The sequence below is a fragment of the Gopherus evgoodei genome, chromosome 2 (assembly GCF_007399415.2).
Source record: "Gopherus evgoodei ecotype Sinaloan lineage chromosome 2, rGopEvg1_v1.p, whole genome shotgun sequence".
Classification (NCBI taxonomy): Eukaryota; Metazoa; Chordata; order Testudines; family Testudinidae; genus Gopherus; species Gopherus evgoodei.
In genome coordinates, this window is record NC_044323.1 from 21,908,719 (window position 1) to 21,926,443 (window position 17,725).

At 40.8% G+C, this 17,725-nt stretch overlaps 1 protein-coding gene across 6 annotated transcripts in view; it reads right to left on the reverse strand.

The window, feature by feature from the left end:
• The window catches only part of DIP2C (disco interacting protein 2 homolog C), a 479,785-nt gene that overhangs the window by 92,794 nt on the left and 369,266 nt on the right, over positions 1 to 17,725 (reverse strand). For all 6 annotated transcript variants that reach the window (XM_030550132.1, XM_030550131.1, XM_030550129.1 and 3 more), the window contains 7 exons: positions 11,066 to 11,189; positions 10,611 to 10,720; positions 8,247 to 8,349; positions 7,870 to 7,934; positions 4,025 to 4,118; positions 3,756 to 3,875; positions 2,866 to 2,980 (listed from right to left, as the gene is read on the reverse strand). In XM_030550132.1, the coding sequence (XP_030405992.1) occupies positions 2,866 to 2,980; positions 3,756 to 3,875; positions 4,025 to 4,118; positions 7,870 to 7,934; positions 8,247 to 8,349; positions 10,611 to 10,720; positions 11,066 to 11,189 (731 nt within the window). The remainder of the gene's footprint in view (positions 1 to 2,865; positions 2,981 to 3,755; positions 3,876 to 4,024; positions 4,119 to 7,869; positions 7,935 to 8,246; positions 8,350 to 10,610; positions 10,721 to 11,065; positions 11,190 to 17,725) is intronic.

Here is a 17,725-nt window from a genome sequence, read left to right on the forward strand (position 1 = left end):
ATGGAGAAAAAAATCATCCGAGAAGAAAAGGGGATTCAAGTAGCGCGTTTCCAAGACATTTAGAACTTTTTAGGTTAAAGCTAACAACTTGAACTGCATCTGCATACTGGTTATTTCTAAGAAAAGAATATGAAGATCTTTAAGGTTAATTACAGGAAGGATAAATTTTGAGATTAAGAAATAGAGGCAATGAGAGAAGGGTTTTATTTCCATCCAGTTCATAGCCTAAGTGAATGTGTGTATGTCACTTAACATATCTGTACCTCAGGTTCCCTGTGTGTAAAAGGGGGAGAATGGAAATCTACCTCAAGATGTAAATGAAGGAAGTCTTAACATTTAGTATTTGTGAAGTAGTTTGAGATTCTTGGATTAAAAAGATTGTGTGTGCAGAAGTACAGAGTTCCCTCCCTTTTAGAAACATGTACAATAGATCAGAAAACCTGGTTTATGACCTGCATTCATTGACTTCAATGGAAGCCTTAGTGTGGTTAAAGTTAAGCACTCAAGTGTTAGCAGTATCAGGGCCAGATGCAGTGTGCTAGAGGCAGCTCATCAAGTGGCATTACAAAAACACCTTGACCACCGTTTTGCACATGAAATTACTTTTTTGCAGCCTTCAGCTATGGTATTATGCTTTGAATTTCAGTTAAAGCAGCAATTAATCTAACACTAATTGCCTTTTTCTAAATTATACAGGCATTTTACAAGAGGAATGGCTTTTTCTTAGTGTTCTCGGAAGGAACATCTATAATTATCGATCACAGCTTAGAAAAGTATATTGAAGAAGCTGCAGTGTTAACAGGAAACCCTGTGTACAGCAAATCTGTAGTCAGTCATTTTAATACATGCTTCAGATGCTAATCTGTGGAATTTGTGTGATAATGACTTTACCGTCAAGAATGACTGTTTGAATAGAATGTGAAAGATACTAAAGTTTCAGAGTTCAGGAAGATTATCCTGCTATTTACAGACTTTACACAAGCATTTACAAGTTCAATAGCATTCCCTGTAACAAGATGATTGCTACATAATTGCAGAACAAGGTTCTAAAAATAAAAAATACTTTGCACTCATCATCTATTTTATTTGTTAATAAAACCTCTTAGGTAACCTATCAAAGGTACAAAATACAAAAATGGACCCTTAAAAGTTCAAAATGGATTTTAGCATAGAATTCCAAAGCTAAAAAGGACAGACCTCCTATTATGCGTTAAGGTTCAAACATTTGATAGAATGCCTCCATTCTGCAGCTTCGGATTTGAGGGAGGCACTGTCTGGGCCAGCAGGGAAAAGAAAACCCTTTAGTGCCTATAAGGAATGCCTTCCCTCTTTTTCCTCCCCTCTTTGTGGTTCCTCAGACCTCTTGAGGATTAGAAGGAGACATGTGGAGCAACTTGTTTAACTGGATAGATAGAAGGGTCCACTGAATCCCACGTACCCAAGAGGAGGGTTTATAAATCCTGTTACCCATGGTGCCACCTCCTTGGGATTAGATTAGGACCCTGTTTCTGGACCTTGCTGAGAGCATCATGCTAGTTGCCTTTTTGGGCTGCAAAAGAGATTTTTCCCTTATTGCCTGATTAGCCTGGATGGGGATTTTTGTCTTCTCCACAGCCTAGGGGCCTGGTGGGTAGGTTAAGTGGTAATGTGTTCACGTCTCAGTCTGGCAGGTGTCCAGTGCAGGTACTTCTCAATAAGGGGTCTGGTTCCCTGACAAATCAAAACTGGAATTATTATTAGGGGAAGGTATTCACTGAAGGTGGCCAATAGGTTGCAGGGTACTAATATCTGGTACAGCAAAGCATCAGCCCCATGTTCTCAACCTTAGTACAACAAAAAGGCAGTGAGGTCCTAGCAACAGTTCTAGGACCAGGTTAAAAGGGAAAAAGTGCTGATGGTGGCCCTCCCCAAGGTGATATGGATTACAAAAGGAAGGTTGACCTGGATTGTATAAGGTATTGCTGGATAATTCCCAGGCATGTTAACGGAGTTGGGACCTAGCTAAACACATTCCTGGTATCTTATCTTTCTTCCTGCAGTAATCCACAAAACTGCACTTGAAAAATCAGGTTAAATTTTCCGTAACAGGCATTATATTTTAAGCTTTGCAAAATATATTTTATTTAACGTAATTACAAAGCTTCACAATATTAAATCAGATGCCTTAATGAGGTTATACATTGAAAAACAGCTCTAGAAATCTGGACATTGGAAGGGCATTTGAACTGACCATCTAGGATGACATATCCACTCTCCAGAGTTTCCACTTTTGAACAAAGTCATGATACTATGGCACATACACTGGAATGTGCTGCAGTTATGTCTTTACCCATCATATCACAATGTGTCACAAACCTGGGATAGATGGCCACTACCTATCCACAATCATGAGTAAATATGAAGGTCTAGCATTTTTGTTGGAATTTATACACCCCATTTCCAGGCACAGGCACAACCGAGCGGATAACACATTTCCAGGGGATTACGAGCTTCTCTAATCATTAAGAAAAAAGCCATTCAGCCAAAGATCATCAGAGGCCTGCTGTAATTAAAATTCCCTCCTTTTAATTCATTCACTGCTTTACTGTGGGATTTTACAGGGGTTTCCACACAGGTTTTGCATGTTAGCCTGTTTGATTTTAAACTAAAATTATATTATGAACTTGATCATATTGTTCTCTCTCTCCAAAACTAGTTAGGGTGCCACACATTCTGCAGGTCCTATTTAGTACAAAGATGAATACAAGATGGATAATGTGAATGCTAACTATACAGCCTTAATCTTGCTTGAATATAATTTTTCACTTTTTTAGTTTAAATGTATTGTTCTATAAACTGTTTTTTTAAATTTGTGTAACACAGTACCTTCGAATGGCAACAGTGAGAGCTTCTGGTGAACTGGCACAAGGACAAATGACCTCCTGTCTTAGGCCTTTACTTTGGAAGACATTAAGAAATGCATCACAGGAAGAAATAGACCCTGGAGTAAAAATCAGAGTAGAAAAATAATCTGACTTCTGAGACAATGCTATTCACATACAAAACATTTTGATGCATGTACATGGGTTTTCAGGACAAAAGGATCTAGATGATATATGGAAAACATCATATCTGGTAGAGCTCAACTATATATGGTATATTAAAGATTAGCTTTCAGGCATAAATCGTTTCATTGCTTGTGGGTAGAAGAGCCACTACAGACGGATCTAAGATGTGAAGTACATATACAATATGTTTAACAAAAGGCACATTAAGGAAGGATTTACTCTGGAACTCAAAGCAAGTTACAATAGATGAGCTGAAGATCTATATCACTGTATCTTAAAAATTACAAGGAGAAAGTTCTGATTAATACTAATTTTCATGAAGTGATCCAGATGCAGTTGTCTAGAATAGTGCAAATATCCCCCCCGCCCCCCAATTCTCTGTTCCTCAGAAGCAAACCTTCTGCTTCTTTCTACAAATTAAAGATAATTTATTTCAGTCTATATGGCTGTCAGGTTAAACAAAACTGGATTTACTGCGACTTACGTTATGCGGAATATCAAGTTTGCTTCAGGATTAGCTAAGGAAAAATACATTTTAAAAAAATCCAAAATTAATTACTGTTTCCATAAATGTTGTGTAGTTTGCAGTAGATAAACCTTATACTTTTGTTAAACATTTTTTGCTAATGTGACTGAAGACTGAAACTTAAAACGTAAGACAGGAAATAAAAATCATATTCTTTATGTTATTATACAAGCATCACTTACAAGGATTTGCACCATCGGCCACTATTAGCATACGCAATGAGGAAAGGTTGATATCTCTTTGATCTCGATGTGCCACTAATGCCCAGTGCATGTCCCTGGATTTTACGCAAGCGACTTTTGCTAAAAGTGAAAAAATTATTAATGTGCTGTGTACAAGTTATTTTAAGATGTGGGAATGAGTAAATTACAGCTAAATAGTCTCAATAGCAACAACTTGCTTTTCTGAGTTTGACTTTTCAAAAATATCTTTATGCACTTCTGATGTTTACCTTTGTACTGGCAGACTTTCTGTATCCATGATAGTGGATTCACTTTCATTAAGGAATATGGGATACTTATAACGTGCATCATGTTCATGACGCTCTGAAATCAAAATAAAGTAAACAAGGGATTTGTCCCCAAACAGCATAAAATTAGTAATGGACAAAGCTTACATCATGTTGGCTTGTGAATCAAGTCAATAAGTACATAATTAGGAATTCTGATTTAAACCAATAAGAAACGCTTTAAAAAAAATAAATGCAGAAAATTGTAATAACTGTAGAAAAGGCTGTTCACTTGTTTCCACTTTCTTTCACTTAGTTTATACAACAGCACATTATGAAAAGCAATATGAAAAGTGGCACAAAAGCATGCTTTAACTGACAAAGGTTGAGTGACTGATGGTTGCATTTTTGCTTTCAGAGATGAATTTAAGGCCCAATTTGGCTAACTCTTATTTCACAAGAATTGCATTTACCCAAAGAGATACGCAACAATTTAAACACCTAGAAAACCCTGTCTTTACATAGAGTGAAAAGATACCATAGCCCCAGAAAAGTTAATTTAGTAGTGCATAAAAGTAGGAAGTGGAATCAATGATAATACATGACATAAGCAAAATCATGCTTTCTCTAAAACAAAATAAATTAAGGGCCTTTGGGCCCTCTTATTTGCTAAACCAATCCCAGCATATCCTTTGTGAGGTTCTAAAAAGTTGTAAAGTATAAAAATAAGGAATTCAGTGAAGCCAATAGCAGCAAGTTTTTTTTAAAATGTTTGTTTTCTTTAGTTATTTGGCACACAGTATTGCTACATTAAAAGTAGGGATTAAATACGGTATGTTTTGGGAAACTCAGGTCTAGGATCCCAAGAATTAAGCAAGGGTAAATCTCCCAATGGGATTACTCATGTAAATGTTTGCATGACTGGATCCAAAAATGATATTTCCCTTTTCAGTACTGTGCAACTGTTAACACAGGAAAAGCCTTCATAGATAAGTCAGGCAACTAGTTAAGGATATATCAAGAGCAATAGTGAAAAAAGGCTGAGAGAAAATTCTGGTGGGTGCTTACTTTCAGATTGTGTGATAACAAAGTTAAACTATATTAAATTAACTACTTTTGGACATAAAACCTGGTATCCCATTCTGCCTGACGGCATAATTATAATTGCCCCTTGACATTCATGGAAACAGAGCAATAGGTGGCAGGAAAGGTATGCTGGGTTCCCCTGGAATCATAAAAAGTAAGTTCTTTCAGTTTAAAATGTTCAGATATGGTCTCTTCAAAGTTAGCCACTCTCTCCACAATGATCAGTTGAACATGATTTCCGAAGCTTCAGCTGCAACATTGTCTTCACGTGACTGTTGGGGGCTGTCTTTAATGATAAAAAAAAGATGTTGGCCTCCAGTGAATTTCCAAGTGCTTGCTTTGGAAGATATTCAAGAGGCAAACAGAGAGCTTGTTTAACCTAGTGCAGCAGAATTGTCTCAGGATCAGTAACACAAGAACACAAGTTTGCTCATACTGGGTGAGACCAATGGTTCATCTAGCCCAGTATCCTGGCTTCCCACAGTGGCCAATGCCAAGTGCTTCAGAGGGAAAGAACAAAACAGGGCAATTATTGAGCGATCCATCCCTTGTCATCCATTCCCAGTTTCTGGCATTCAGAGGCTCAGGACACTCAGAGCATAGGGTTGCATCTAAGGTTGTGAACTGTCTAATCGCACAAACCCAAACACCTTTGCCCGGCTCCTGCCTTCCCCTTCCCCCGAGGCCATGCCCTTGCCCCACCCCTTCTCACTCCATCCCCCTCCCTCCCTCCATCACTCACTCCACCCCACCCTCACTCACTTTCATTGGCAGGGGTTGGGGTAAGGGAGGGTGTGTGGACTCTGGGCTGAGGGGTGGGGTCGAGGGGTCTGGAGTGTGGGAGGAAGCTCTGGGCAGAGGTTTGGGGTGCAGGAGGGGATTCAGGCTCAGGAAAGGAGTTTGGGTGCAGGAGGGAGTTCAGGCCTGGGCAGGGGGATGGAAGAGGAAGGGGGGACAGGCTGGGGTCTGGAGTTGTGGTATGGGAGGTGGTGAGGGATTGGCGGTTGTGGTGTTGAAGAGGGTGCAGGGTGTTGGCTCCAGCCAAGCAGTGCTTACCCCAGGAGACTCCCGGAAGGAACTGGCATGTCTCTGTGGCTCCTACGCTCAGGGTGGCCACATGGTTCTACTCGCTGCCCCTGCCTGTTCACAGCTCTCATTGGCCAAAGTTCCTGGCCAATGGGAGCTGCAGAGCTGGTGCTCAGGGCGGGGACGCTGCGTGGTGCCTCAGATTGCCCGCCCAGGGGCCGCAGAGACATGCCGGCCACTTCCGGAACAGCGCGGAGCCAGGGAAGGTTGGGAACCTGCCTTAGTCCCACTGTGCTGCCGACCAGACTTTTGGTTATTAAAATATCCAGGATTGTTTTCAATAGCAACCGGAAGATTGAGGCAGATTCTGGGAGACTCCTGGCCAGTCTAGGAGGGTTGATAACCCTAGTTGCATTCTGACCATCTTGGCTAATAGCCATTAGTGGACCTATCCTCCATGAATTTATCTAGTTCTTTTTGAACTCTGTTATAATTTTGGCCTTCACAACATCCCCTGGCAACTGGTTCCATAGGTTGACTGTGCGCTGTGTGAAGTAGTACTTCTTTTTGTTTGTTGTAAGCCTGCTGCCTATTCATTTCATTGTGTGACCCCGGGTTCTCGTGTTATGAGAAGAGGTTAAAAAAACTTCCTTATTCACCTTCTCCACACCATTCATGATTTTATAGACCTCTATCATATCCTCCCATTAGTTGTCTCTTTTCCAAAATGAACAGTCCCAGTCTTTTTAATCTCTCCTTATATGGAAGTTGTTCCATACCCCAATAATTTTTGTTGCCCTTCTCCACACCTTTTGCAATTCTAATATATCTTTTTGAAATGGGGTGACCAGAACACATGCAGTATTCATGGTGTGGGTGTATCATAGATGTATATAGTGCCATTATGATATTTTCTGTTTTATAATCTCTCTCTTTCCTAATAGTTCCTAATATTATGTTATTTTATTGACTTCCGCTGCACATTGAGTAGATGTTTTCAGAGAACTATCCACAATGACTCCAAGATCTCTTTCTTGAGTGGTAACAGTTAATTTAGACCCCATCATTTTGTATATATACTTGAGATTATGCTTTCCAATGTGCATTACTTTGCATTTATCAACAGTGAATTTCATCTACCATTTTGTTGCCCAGTCACTCCGTTTTGTGAGATTCCTTTGTAACTCTTCTCAGTCTGCTTTGGCTTAACTATTTTGAGTAATTTTGTATCATCTGCAAACTTTGCCATCTCACTGTTTACTCCCTTTTCCAGATCATTTACGAATATGTTGAACAGTACTGGTCCCAGCACAGATCCCTGGGGGACACCACAAGAGGAGCTGGTTTGAATGATGAGGAACTTTGTCAGTGGCAATATAACAATTCTAGCTGATGAGGATCTTACTAAAGCAACAGAGGACTGTTGTTCTTGATTCAGTGCTTAGAAACACTGAAGGCCTCAGAACCGTGCAACTGAGAAATTTGTATCAACTCTGTGCTTGGCAAGAGTAGGGCCAAACTAAGCACTTGACCCAATTCACTGAGGAATTCCTACTGTGCTTGCTAGGTAAAGGTGTAGCTAACTAGCCAAGAATCATCAGCTCTACACTGTAATTTTCTGATTTTACGACAAACAAGATCAAGTTAGAAGAAATCTTATGACATCCCAACATCTGATGATAAAAGCTTAGACAAGTTCTTTTTCAAATATTCACATAAAGGAAAAAGTTACCTACCGTAAGAATCCCATGCCATAAGCCAACATCCTTCTTGAAATCTAGTACATTCACAATTGTTTCAGCTATCAAATAAAAACAAAATATGGCTTATTTTTCTGAGCACGGCATAAACCCAAAGCAAAACCACTTACAGGAAGGAAATACAGTAAATTTTGATATAACATGACTGATGACTTCAAACCATAACTTTCACAGTAACTCTCCATAGCACAATTAGTCTTTCAAAGGCCTTTTCTCTTTGTTACATCTCAAAGACATTCAAAAATGCAATGAACACATAATTTCTATTTTTATTCTAGAAATATTTAATACAGCCCTATATAAAATAAGATCCCAATCAGGTAGGGTTGAAACAAGAGGAATGCGTTTAATACCTTCTGTATATCCACATGCTTGTGTAAGAGCTTGACAGTGGGTCAGCAGTGCAATTCTTGTCACAGTCACCCCCAGCACACTTCCATCTTTACACGTTTTGTACTACAAGAGATGTGTTGTTAAAGATTGAATATATTGTATGCAACAGTTGCACTATTCTTATTGTTTGGCAGTTAGGTTCAAAGCATTTAACATGTAGATACAAAGGCTAGTTGATGAACTTTGTTACTTTATTTTAGCTTTCACAGGTAGGAAAAGTTATAATGAAGGCTGCAAAACAGTTTTTATTAAACCTCTTTTTTTTTTCCTGGAGAAGGTGCCTTTTTAGGCATAAACTTGTCATTTTTGGTAGCAGGAACTCTTCAGCTGTTTGCGTTCAAGGATGGTGAGAGAATTAAATTTGATATTAATTCTAACCTTGCTTTTGATCACACTAGCAACACCAGCAGTAGAAGTCTGAGTAACCTAAGTAAGACATCACTGAGCCACATCACTGAGTGTGGCTAGATTTAAAAATCTAAGAAGTTACTTCTCACTGGTCATCTGTTAAATTATTCAGGCAGCCCTCCTGAATATGACCGGCAAAAGGGTGGCTGCTGCATCCATGTGTATGAGGGTACTGATACTAACAGAAATACATAAACCGTATTAAATGTAAGAAGGAAAAATAATGAGAGGATGGGGAAGAATCACGGTGCTGAGTTTGAAGCCCTCGCAATTTCTGGTACTTTCTGCAGTAGGCTGCAAATTCTAAGTCGTCATTTAAACAAAATCTGTATCTTCTTCCACGATGAAGATAACCATCAACATTCAATACATATGCATAGCTGCCATGTTAACCCACTCCTTTAGAAAACTAACATTATTAAGCATATAGATGGGAAATCCCAACCACTTTGAACTGAGTAGGGCATTAGCTTCACTTGTGATTATTTAAATGCTAACATTATTTAATTCATTTGCTCTTTTCAAAAGAGAAAAAAGGAAGAGAAAAACCTACACCTGAAAAAGTTAAATGCATCTAGCTATGCTAATTTTCCCTTCCTGAAGCGGGTCTTTTGGGAGGGAATTTAACCCCATACACTGACTGTCGGGAGGCAAGATTTTTAACAAAGGATGAGGGACAAGCAGCTTCTCTTCCTTAGGAGGATACTCAAGTCCACAAATACTAGGGAGAACATTTCTTTAGGTGATGCTTGTTGGTGATCCTTCATCTGAACAGATCAGTCAGAAGCCTGTATGGTGAGTAAGAGCTATGGCAGGACAGGAAAAATCCTATAGAACATTGTTGCAGCAAGTTACATTGAGTAGGGGCCATGTGGGCAAAGAAAAAAAAGGAGGTGGGGTTGCTGGTGACAGGAAAAGAACTTCAAATGAAGCTAAGGGGGAAGAAGATGACTGTTTCTAAGGCACTGAGGAGATGGTCCACCATACACTTTGCTAGTCATTTGCATATCTCAAAAGATGCAGCTGGAGAAAGTCTGGACTCCTCTTGAGCACAGAGAGGGTCTAGTTTTAAGGACAGGATAGGACAGAACTCCCCTGAATACATGGGTCATTCAGACTACATATATCAAAGGGGTAGCCGTGTTAGTCTGGATCTGTAAAAGCAGCAAAGAATCCTGTAGCACCTTATAGACTAACAGACGTTTTGGAGTATGAGCTTTCAGACTACTACATATCGCATTGTGGGAGTCAATATACATATGATCTCAGTGAGAGTAAGTTAACATGATTTATGAATTCCTGCCATTTAATAAGTTGTGGACTTCCAGCTCCCACCCCTTCGAAGTCTTTGGTGTCATCAGTTCATTGTGTGTTAGGAGAAGTGACATTAAGCATTATATTGCATTTCCTTATTTTTTATAGCTTTGTGACTTTCTTGATAAGTTAATTTTTTTAGTCGGTTTGGTTTATCTTTAATGAAAGCTGTAACAAAAACAAACAAACAAAAAAATCAAAGTCTGGAAGTGCAAAAGTTGAGCGTCCACACTGCTGCAGCTTATTTATTTGTGAAGTGTCCATCACTGTAACATTTGAAATCCCAATTTAGCAAAGCAGTTAAGCACATGAATGCGCTAAGTTAAGACTGTACCTAGAGCACTGCTGAATCAGAGCCCCAAGTGCTGTAGAAACTTTTAAGTCAAAAAAACTCCAGAAATGCAAAGTTAACTATTTAATATTATATTAACTTTCATATAATATTCAGTTCCTATTCATACTAAAATTAATTATCAGCAAGTGAACAGGATGTTCATTGTTTACAGAAGCAGTGACAACATAGTTATGTTTACCTTAATGTTATTCAGAAGTGTCTTCGGCAATGGACCAAGGGAAAATATTATTTATCTTCATTAACTCACCTCTATGTAAGCTGTGTCATTGTTTGCATCTTTGATATGTGGGAACCAGTCACGAGGAGGTTTAGAAAGATGTTTAGATTCTGTGACAAACCATAGCAGCTTTGGCCACCCTGAGAAACAGACAGAGACAGCTTTTGCTGAGTTACTGCTGGATAAATAGTACAAGAGAATGAAATTCTTCTGCACGAAAGTCTATTTCAAATGTGCTCTATGGTTCTACGGTGTGGTTGGCTGAATATTGTTTATTTTACTCATGTGAGTATCCCCACTGGAGTAGACCAATCAGGATTATTAATTATTATACTTTCTGTATATAGACATTAGGACCTACTATTTTGAGGCTAGTTTCTAAACCTCAAAAGTATTAATGGTGTATATGTGACATGTTAGTAGATGCTATTTAGTAACATGTGGAATCTTTGTACAAGATGTAGGTTTAATGAGGATGAGTTTACCTTTAAACTGTGGTATCTCCCCTGTAGGGCTTTTAGGCAGTCCCTTATGGCATGCATCACTAGTCAAGGCCACAGTAACACCACAGCTTCCAAGTAAGAAACCTATTTGTTGGCTTCCTGCATCCTAATTGATCACAAAAATAAGAAAAGCAATAAGTGAAATTTACTAGAACTGACTGCATGCAACATGCTTTTTTGTAGTTTGTTTTACAATTAATTAACAAAATATAATGGCTTAACTTGTACACTGACAAAGGAGTTCTATAATTTGGATACATTCATCCTCACAACAATATATATATCCATTCAAAGGACTAAAGCCATCATATGGCTTCATCTTTTACATCTCTACACAAGATGCACCTTCTGTGAAATAAGAAATGGTTAACTTACTGTAAATGTGGCTCTTCGAAGAATGATGTAGATGTGCATTCCACTTAGGTGTGAAAGAACCCAGTGCGCTGGAGCCAAGACTTTTGCTTAGCAGTACCCATAAAGGGATGGTGCTCACGCCTTGTGACTATGGCCCCTGCTCTGGCTATATAAGACAACACCGTCCTGACCCCCCTCGGTTCCTTGACACGAAAAGCCCATGAGAGGAGAGTCTGATGCAGAGGGGACAGAGGGTGGGTCATAGAATATACATCTGAATCATAGTTACAGTAAGTAACTGTTTCATCGTATTTGAGTAAATGCAGGTGTGTATTCCATGTAGGTGACTCACAAGCAGTACCCCTTCTGGGAGGACTCGGAGTTTACTGAAATGTAGATTGCTGGACTGCCCTACTGAGGCCCACACTCACTCTGGAAGATGCGGTAATAGCAGAAGGGTCCATAAGTGTATGGCTGACCACATGGCCTCTCTGTAAATGTCTAATACAGAAATGTCACTGAGTAATGCTATCAATGTCACTTGCACTCTTGGCGAATGACACACATCCTCCTTGCAGAGGTAATGGCTATCAGGAACATGGTTTTCTGAGACTAGAGGGGCAGTGGACAGGATGCAAGTGGCTTGAATGGAGGCCCCATTAGAGATATTAAAGCTGTGTTTTCCACAAGGGGACTGGCTCTTGGACAAGAGAATGTAACCAGACGAGTCCTTACAGAAATCCTGCCACCATGGCATTGGAAAAAACTTATTTTTCCTGACTAGGAGGATGGAACACTGATATTGCTGCCAGATGTTTAAAGATGTAACAGATACTCCAAGATGTCATGGATAGAAGTCCATGTCAGCTGGGTCCTGTGGGACAAGGACCACAATGAAAACCTCTTTCACTTTGGTAAGTAGGCTGGCCTAGTAAAGGACTTTCTACTCTTGAATAGGGCTTATTGGACAGCTGCCGAACAGTGCTCTTCCTCTTCATTCAGCCATGCAGCAGCTATACGGCTGTGCAAGACGTTGAGCACAAGGTGAATGGTTTGGCCATGGTTTTGAACAAGCAGGACGGGATGGAGAGGAAGTGGTATGGGAGACTAAACAGACAGTGCAAGAAAATCCAAGAACCAGCACAGTCTCAGCCACTCTGGAGCAATGAGGATGACCTTGGCCTGATCCACCTTGAGTTTGAGGATAACTGGGAAAATGATCATAAAAGGAGGAAAGGCATACACAAGAGTTGGCTGCCAGCTGAAGTGGAAGGCGTCAGAGAGGGAGCCTGAGAGCAGTACAGGCGACACTTTCTGTTTTCTCATGTCACAATCAGGTCAATTGTGGGAAATCCCTATGTTGCGAAGACGACCCGCAGGACATTCATCTTTAGGGAACACTCATAGCTAAGGGAGAAAATCCTACTGAGATAGTCTGTGAGACGATTCTGCACCCACAGCAAGTGGATTGCTGCCGGTCTCACATCCTCTTCAATGCAGAATTGTCACAAGTTGATCACCTCCAGGCAGGGTAACCTGGAGTATGCACGCCCTTGTTAGCTCACACAGTACATCGCGGTGGTATTGTTGGTAAGTACGTGAACCACTGAATGTCTATTACAGTCCCAGAAAGCCTGGCATGCATTGTGGATGGCCTGAAGTTCCAGCATGTTGATATGGAGAGAGACTCCCTGTTCTGACCACAGACCCTGCACCTTCAGTGGGTCCAGAGGCACTCCCCCAACCCAGAAGGGAAGCATTGTAACTATTGACTAGGTTGGAGAGGGCTGAGTGAAAGGGACGCCCTGGCACACGCTGCATGAGGACTCTCACCAGAGCAAGGAGTTCAGGACCAGTGAAGGAAGGCAAACCAATTTGTCCAGAGAATGTAGGGCAGGGCAGGGTGGTAGACCATCCTGAGCCACATCTGGAGGGAGAAAAGGCACAGACTCACAAACTGGACCACTCGCAATCAAGCAGATGGGTCCCAATAAGCTCAGATGCACCCGGACTGGAGGACTGAGACTGCAGACTGAGGCAGAGCTGTTGAATTGCCTGGAAGCAATCATTCATCAGGAATGCTCTTGACCCTGTGGAATCTAACAGGGCCCCAATGAACTTGATTTTTTGAGTGGAAGCCAAGATAGACTGTCCAGTGTTTAAATGAGTCCTAGACAGTGTGGCGTTGACATGTGCAAGAACCTCCTCTCTGGATCCACCCTTCAGCATCCAGACATCGAGGTATGAGAATATGTGGATTCCCTCCCTCCTGAGATATGCCATCACCACGGCCATGCGTTTGGAGAAAACTCGAGAGGTGGAATAGGGGCCAAATGGGCAAACCACGTACTGAAAATGGTATTCTCCCACAACAAAATAAAGAAACTTCCTGTGGCTCAGTAGAATCATCACAGGAAAATAGGTGTCCTGAAGTCCAGAGCAGCAAATAAGTCATCCTGGGGATGACAGCCCATAGAGTGACTATGCAGAACCTCATATTTGATAAATTTGTTGAGACCATGAAGGTCAAATATGGGTCTCATCTCATCCTCGGGGTTTAGTACCAAGAAGTACTGGGAATAGAAATCATAGCCCGAGAGTCCCGGTGGGACTTCCTCTACTGTTTCCATCACTAGCAGAGAGCTGACCTTCTTGATGAGCTGTGTATTATGAGAGGCGTCCCTGAAGAGAGATTGGGAGAGGAGATGGGGAGGGTGCATGGAGAGGAACTGGATGGCTTAGCCTGATTTGACAGTGTGTAGGATCCAGCTGTTGAAGATAATCGAGCCTCAAGCATTGTAAAAACAGGCCAGCTTGTCCTCAAAAGGATGTGAGAAGGAAGGGCAGAGCAATGATTGGAACAGTACTCTGGACCAAGGAGTCAAAATGGGCACTTAGCAGGCACCCAGGGAGGATGCGTGGACTGGCTGAGCCCTGAGCTCAACTACTTCCTATTGGGAGATCTATCCCTCTTTCTGGGGTAGTCATGCTGCTTTGCAGATGTGGGGCAAAGAGTTATACACAGGAGTGCTATGGCGAATACTGCTGCTGCTGAGCTCCATAGCGGTGTCTCTGCCTGGATGGCATGTATACTCTCAAGGACCTTAAGGTAGTCCTGGAGTCCTTAAAGCAGAGCGAAGTATCAGTCTTCCAAGAACAAGGTCCAGCCGTCAAAGGGAAAGTCCTCAATGGCTTGCTGGAAATCTGATGCAATCCTGAAGTTTTGTAGCCCTCTTCATAGTAACTGCACAGGCCATTACCCTGGTCGAAGTGTCCACAGCAAACACCCAAAACTCCTAATGCGAGGACTCAGGAAACTAGTCCACAAACTTGGACATGGCTGATTAGTTGAGGAAATTATGCTTGGACAGCAAAGTTGTTGATTCAAGATCCTCATCTGTAAAGATGATGAGGTATAGATCTGTCTGCCAAGAAGGTCCAACCACTTGAGTCTCTGTCTTTTGGGGTGGACTTAAATCTGTGCTGTTGGGCCCTTCTGTTCACCAGCGAATTTGGTGCTGGATGGAAATAGAACCCCTCAGATCCCTTTATCAGAACAAAACAGCACTTCTCGGTTCATTTAGCCCAGAGGTCCAGGGCCGAAAGAGGGGTGGGGAAGCCGGTACAAATTACCAGGGCCCTGAAGGGGGCCCGGGGCCCTGCTTCCCCAGCCCTGTTTAGCTGCTCTGCCCTTGTTGGGGGGCCCCCAAAATTTTTTTCACCAGGGCCTGAATCCGCTCTCGGCGGCCCTGCAGGGTTTGGCAACCTTTGGCACACAGCCCATCAGGGTAATCCATTGGCAGGCCGCAAGACATTTTGTCTATGTTGACTGTCCACAGGCACAGTCCCCTGCAGCTCCCTTTATTCACTAGTTGTGAACATTTTATTTATACTCATTTGACATAATAAAATTACATGAAAAATTATAATTGGACCTAAGCTGCAAAATTCAGAACTGATCTTCCCTTCTGTCTAAACTTTTGCTTTTAAATCACTACTATATTAATAGCATCAGGTCTTTGTGTACTTCCCCCCCCAATATTAAGGATATCATTCATTTTATAACCAGTGAATAAAGGAAAAAAGCAAATAAAGGAAAAAAAGCAAATAAAGAACAGATACATCCCACTACTTCTCATTTGTCTGCATTAGCTTGATTCTGTACCTCCAGAGAATGATCTTTTTATACAACATGATTATCTGAACTAGCATATGCTGACATTTGAGTAAATATTGTGGGACAATAAACTGATCCATAATAAACAGAATTATATAACTCATTCAGTTCAGACATTCAGAAGTTGTCACATTCATTTTTGTTCACTGCAGTTGTCAGAGATTTAGTTTAAGCTTGGCAAAATTAAAAAAGTTCTTTTGCAAGAAGATTCTTCAGCATTGAGCTCTCTCATTTACTTCTGCTTCTATGAAGATCCAGACAAGGGAAGTGCCCCTTTTAAAAATACAAAGAGATGACAATAAGAGAATCACGTAGTACAAGTTACTGGGAGAAGTGCTGCTCATCTCACACAGCTCTGTCACTAACTGCAGCAGCAGAGTTGGGTGAAAATGTCTGGTCAAATGGTAAATTTGTTGGGAAAAAGAAAAAAATAAGAAAAAACAAAGCACTTTGCGGGAGGATGAAACTATTTACCAGCTTGGCCAAACTGAAAAAAAAAGTGGGGGAGGGAAGGAAAAGTTAGTTTTGACATTTTCAAAACAAATCAGTTTGGCATTTTGTTTGTTGAAATGAAAAGTTTCATTTCATTTCAAAATGACATTCCAAATGTTTTCTTCGATGCAAATAACATTTTTTTGATTTTTCATTTTTGTGAGAAATACTGAAAAAATTCAGTTTCTGTCTGAAACATTGATTTGTTTTTCTTTTTAATAATTTGAGTCTTTGCTTCTGGTAACTGAACTGAAAAAAAAAATCAACAATTCACTCAGTTCTACTCAGGAGGTCCCAAAACAGACAGAGTTTTGTAGAGCTGACAAATTAATTGCATGGCTATTCTTGCTGAATCTTATCCAAACGTGCCGGAGACCAGCAAGTCATTCTAAGACAGAGGTTACTGCCCTACTCAGCATAAAAGAGAGGCCACTAATTTCTTTCCTTCAGTATCTCCCAATGAATTTGAATGGTGGTCCACAACTTCATAAAAAAAACAAAACAGCACTAGCATTGCACAAATCCTCCAATTCATCACAAAGATTGGTTACTGATTTACACAAATTTATGGATTACAAGTCACAGAATATCAGGTTTGGAAGGGACCTCAGGAGATCATCCAGTCCAACCCCCTTGCTCAAAGCAGGACCAATTCCCAGACAGATTTTTGCCCCAGACCCCTAAATGACCCCCCTCAAGGATTGAACTCACAACCCTGGGTTTACCAGGCCACTGCTCAAACCACTGAGCTATCCCTCACTCTATAATAAAAACACTGACATGAGTCAATGTTGTCTCATCCCTCGTTCTATCTTGCTCTCCTGGAGGCCCACGCCATTCAAATCCAGTCTGCCCTTATGAGCTAGGGACACTTCAAAATTAGCAAAGGCTCTCTTCTTTTATTCTGAGTCTACATTTCATTCCAGTAGTCTACTGGGCTTCCTTCAGCATTTGCTAGTTGAAAAGCTACAGAGTCTGCCATTCTAATCTAATTGTCATAAAACCCTTACGCTTGTGGTTTACAAGTAACCACTATAGTTTTAGGTGAACTAGTGAATGAGGACAAAACTCAGGCAGACTGCTGGAAGATATAGTATTTAATTGTGATTTTTTTTTTAATGTGTCTATATTGCTCTAGGTGTACGTACCAGTTTAAAAAAAAAAAAAAAAAGGAAAGCTACTGAACTGTGCCTCATTACAGCTACCATTCAGAAATTAAACAGCAAGAGTGTTCCTTTCGCTCACCTAGCCTCAAAAGCTTGAGCAAAGAGACAAGATTTGCTATATGCCCTGAGAGCCAGCAGAATGGCTTTGATGGGCTACACAAAGGAATGGAGTGAGCACCAGAGTAGGGGACCTTTCACAGAAGACACTATACCAGCAACACCTCTCATTTAAGGCCTCAACTCTGAAAAACATATGCTTAACTGATTTGCTCAATAGGGATTGTTTGGTAAATTGGGGCCTAAACACTAAGGCACTTCAAATTATCTCAACCACTACAGTACTGAACAAGGAAATTCTCAAATAGCTAGGTCCTATTTTTAGGATTTTCAGACCAAAATTAAAATATCAAATTTTATCCAGAAACCAACTAGAATCCAGTACAGATCATGGAG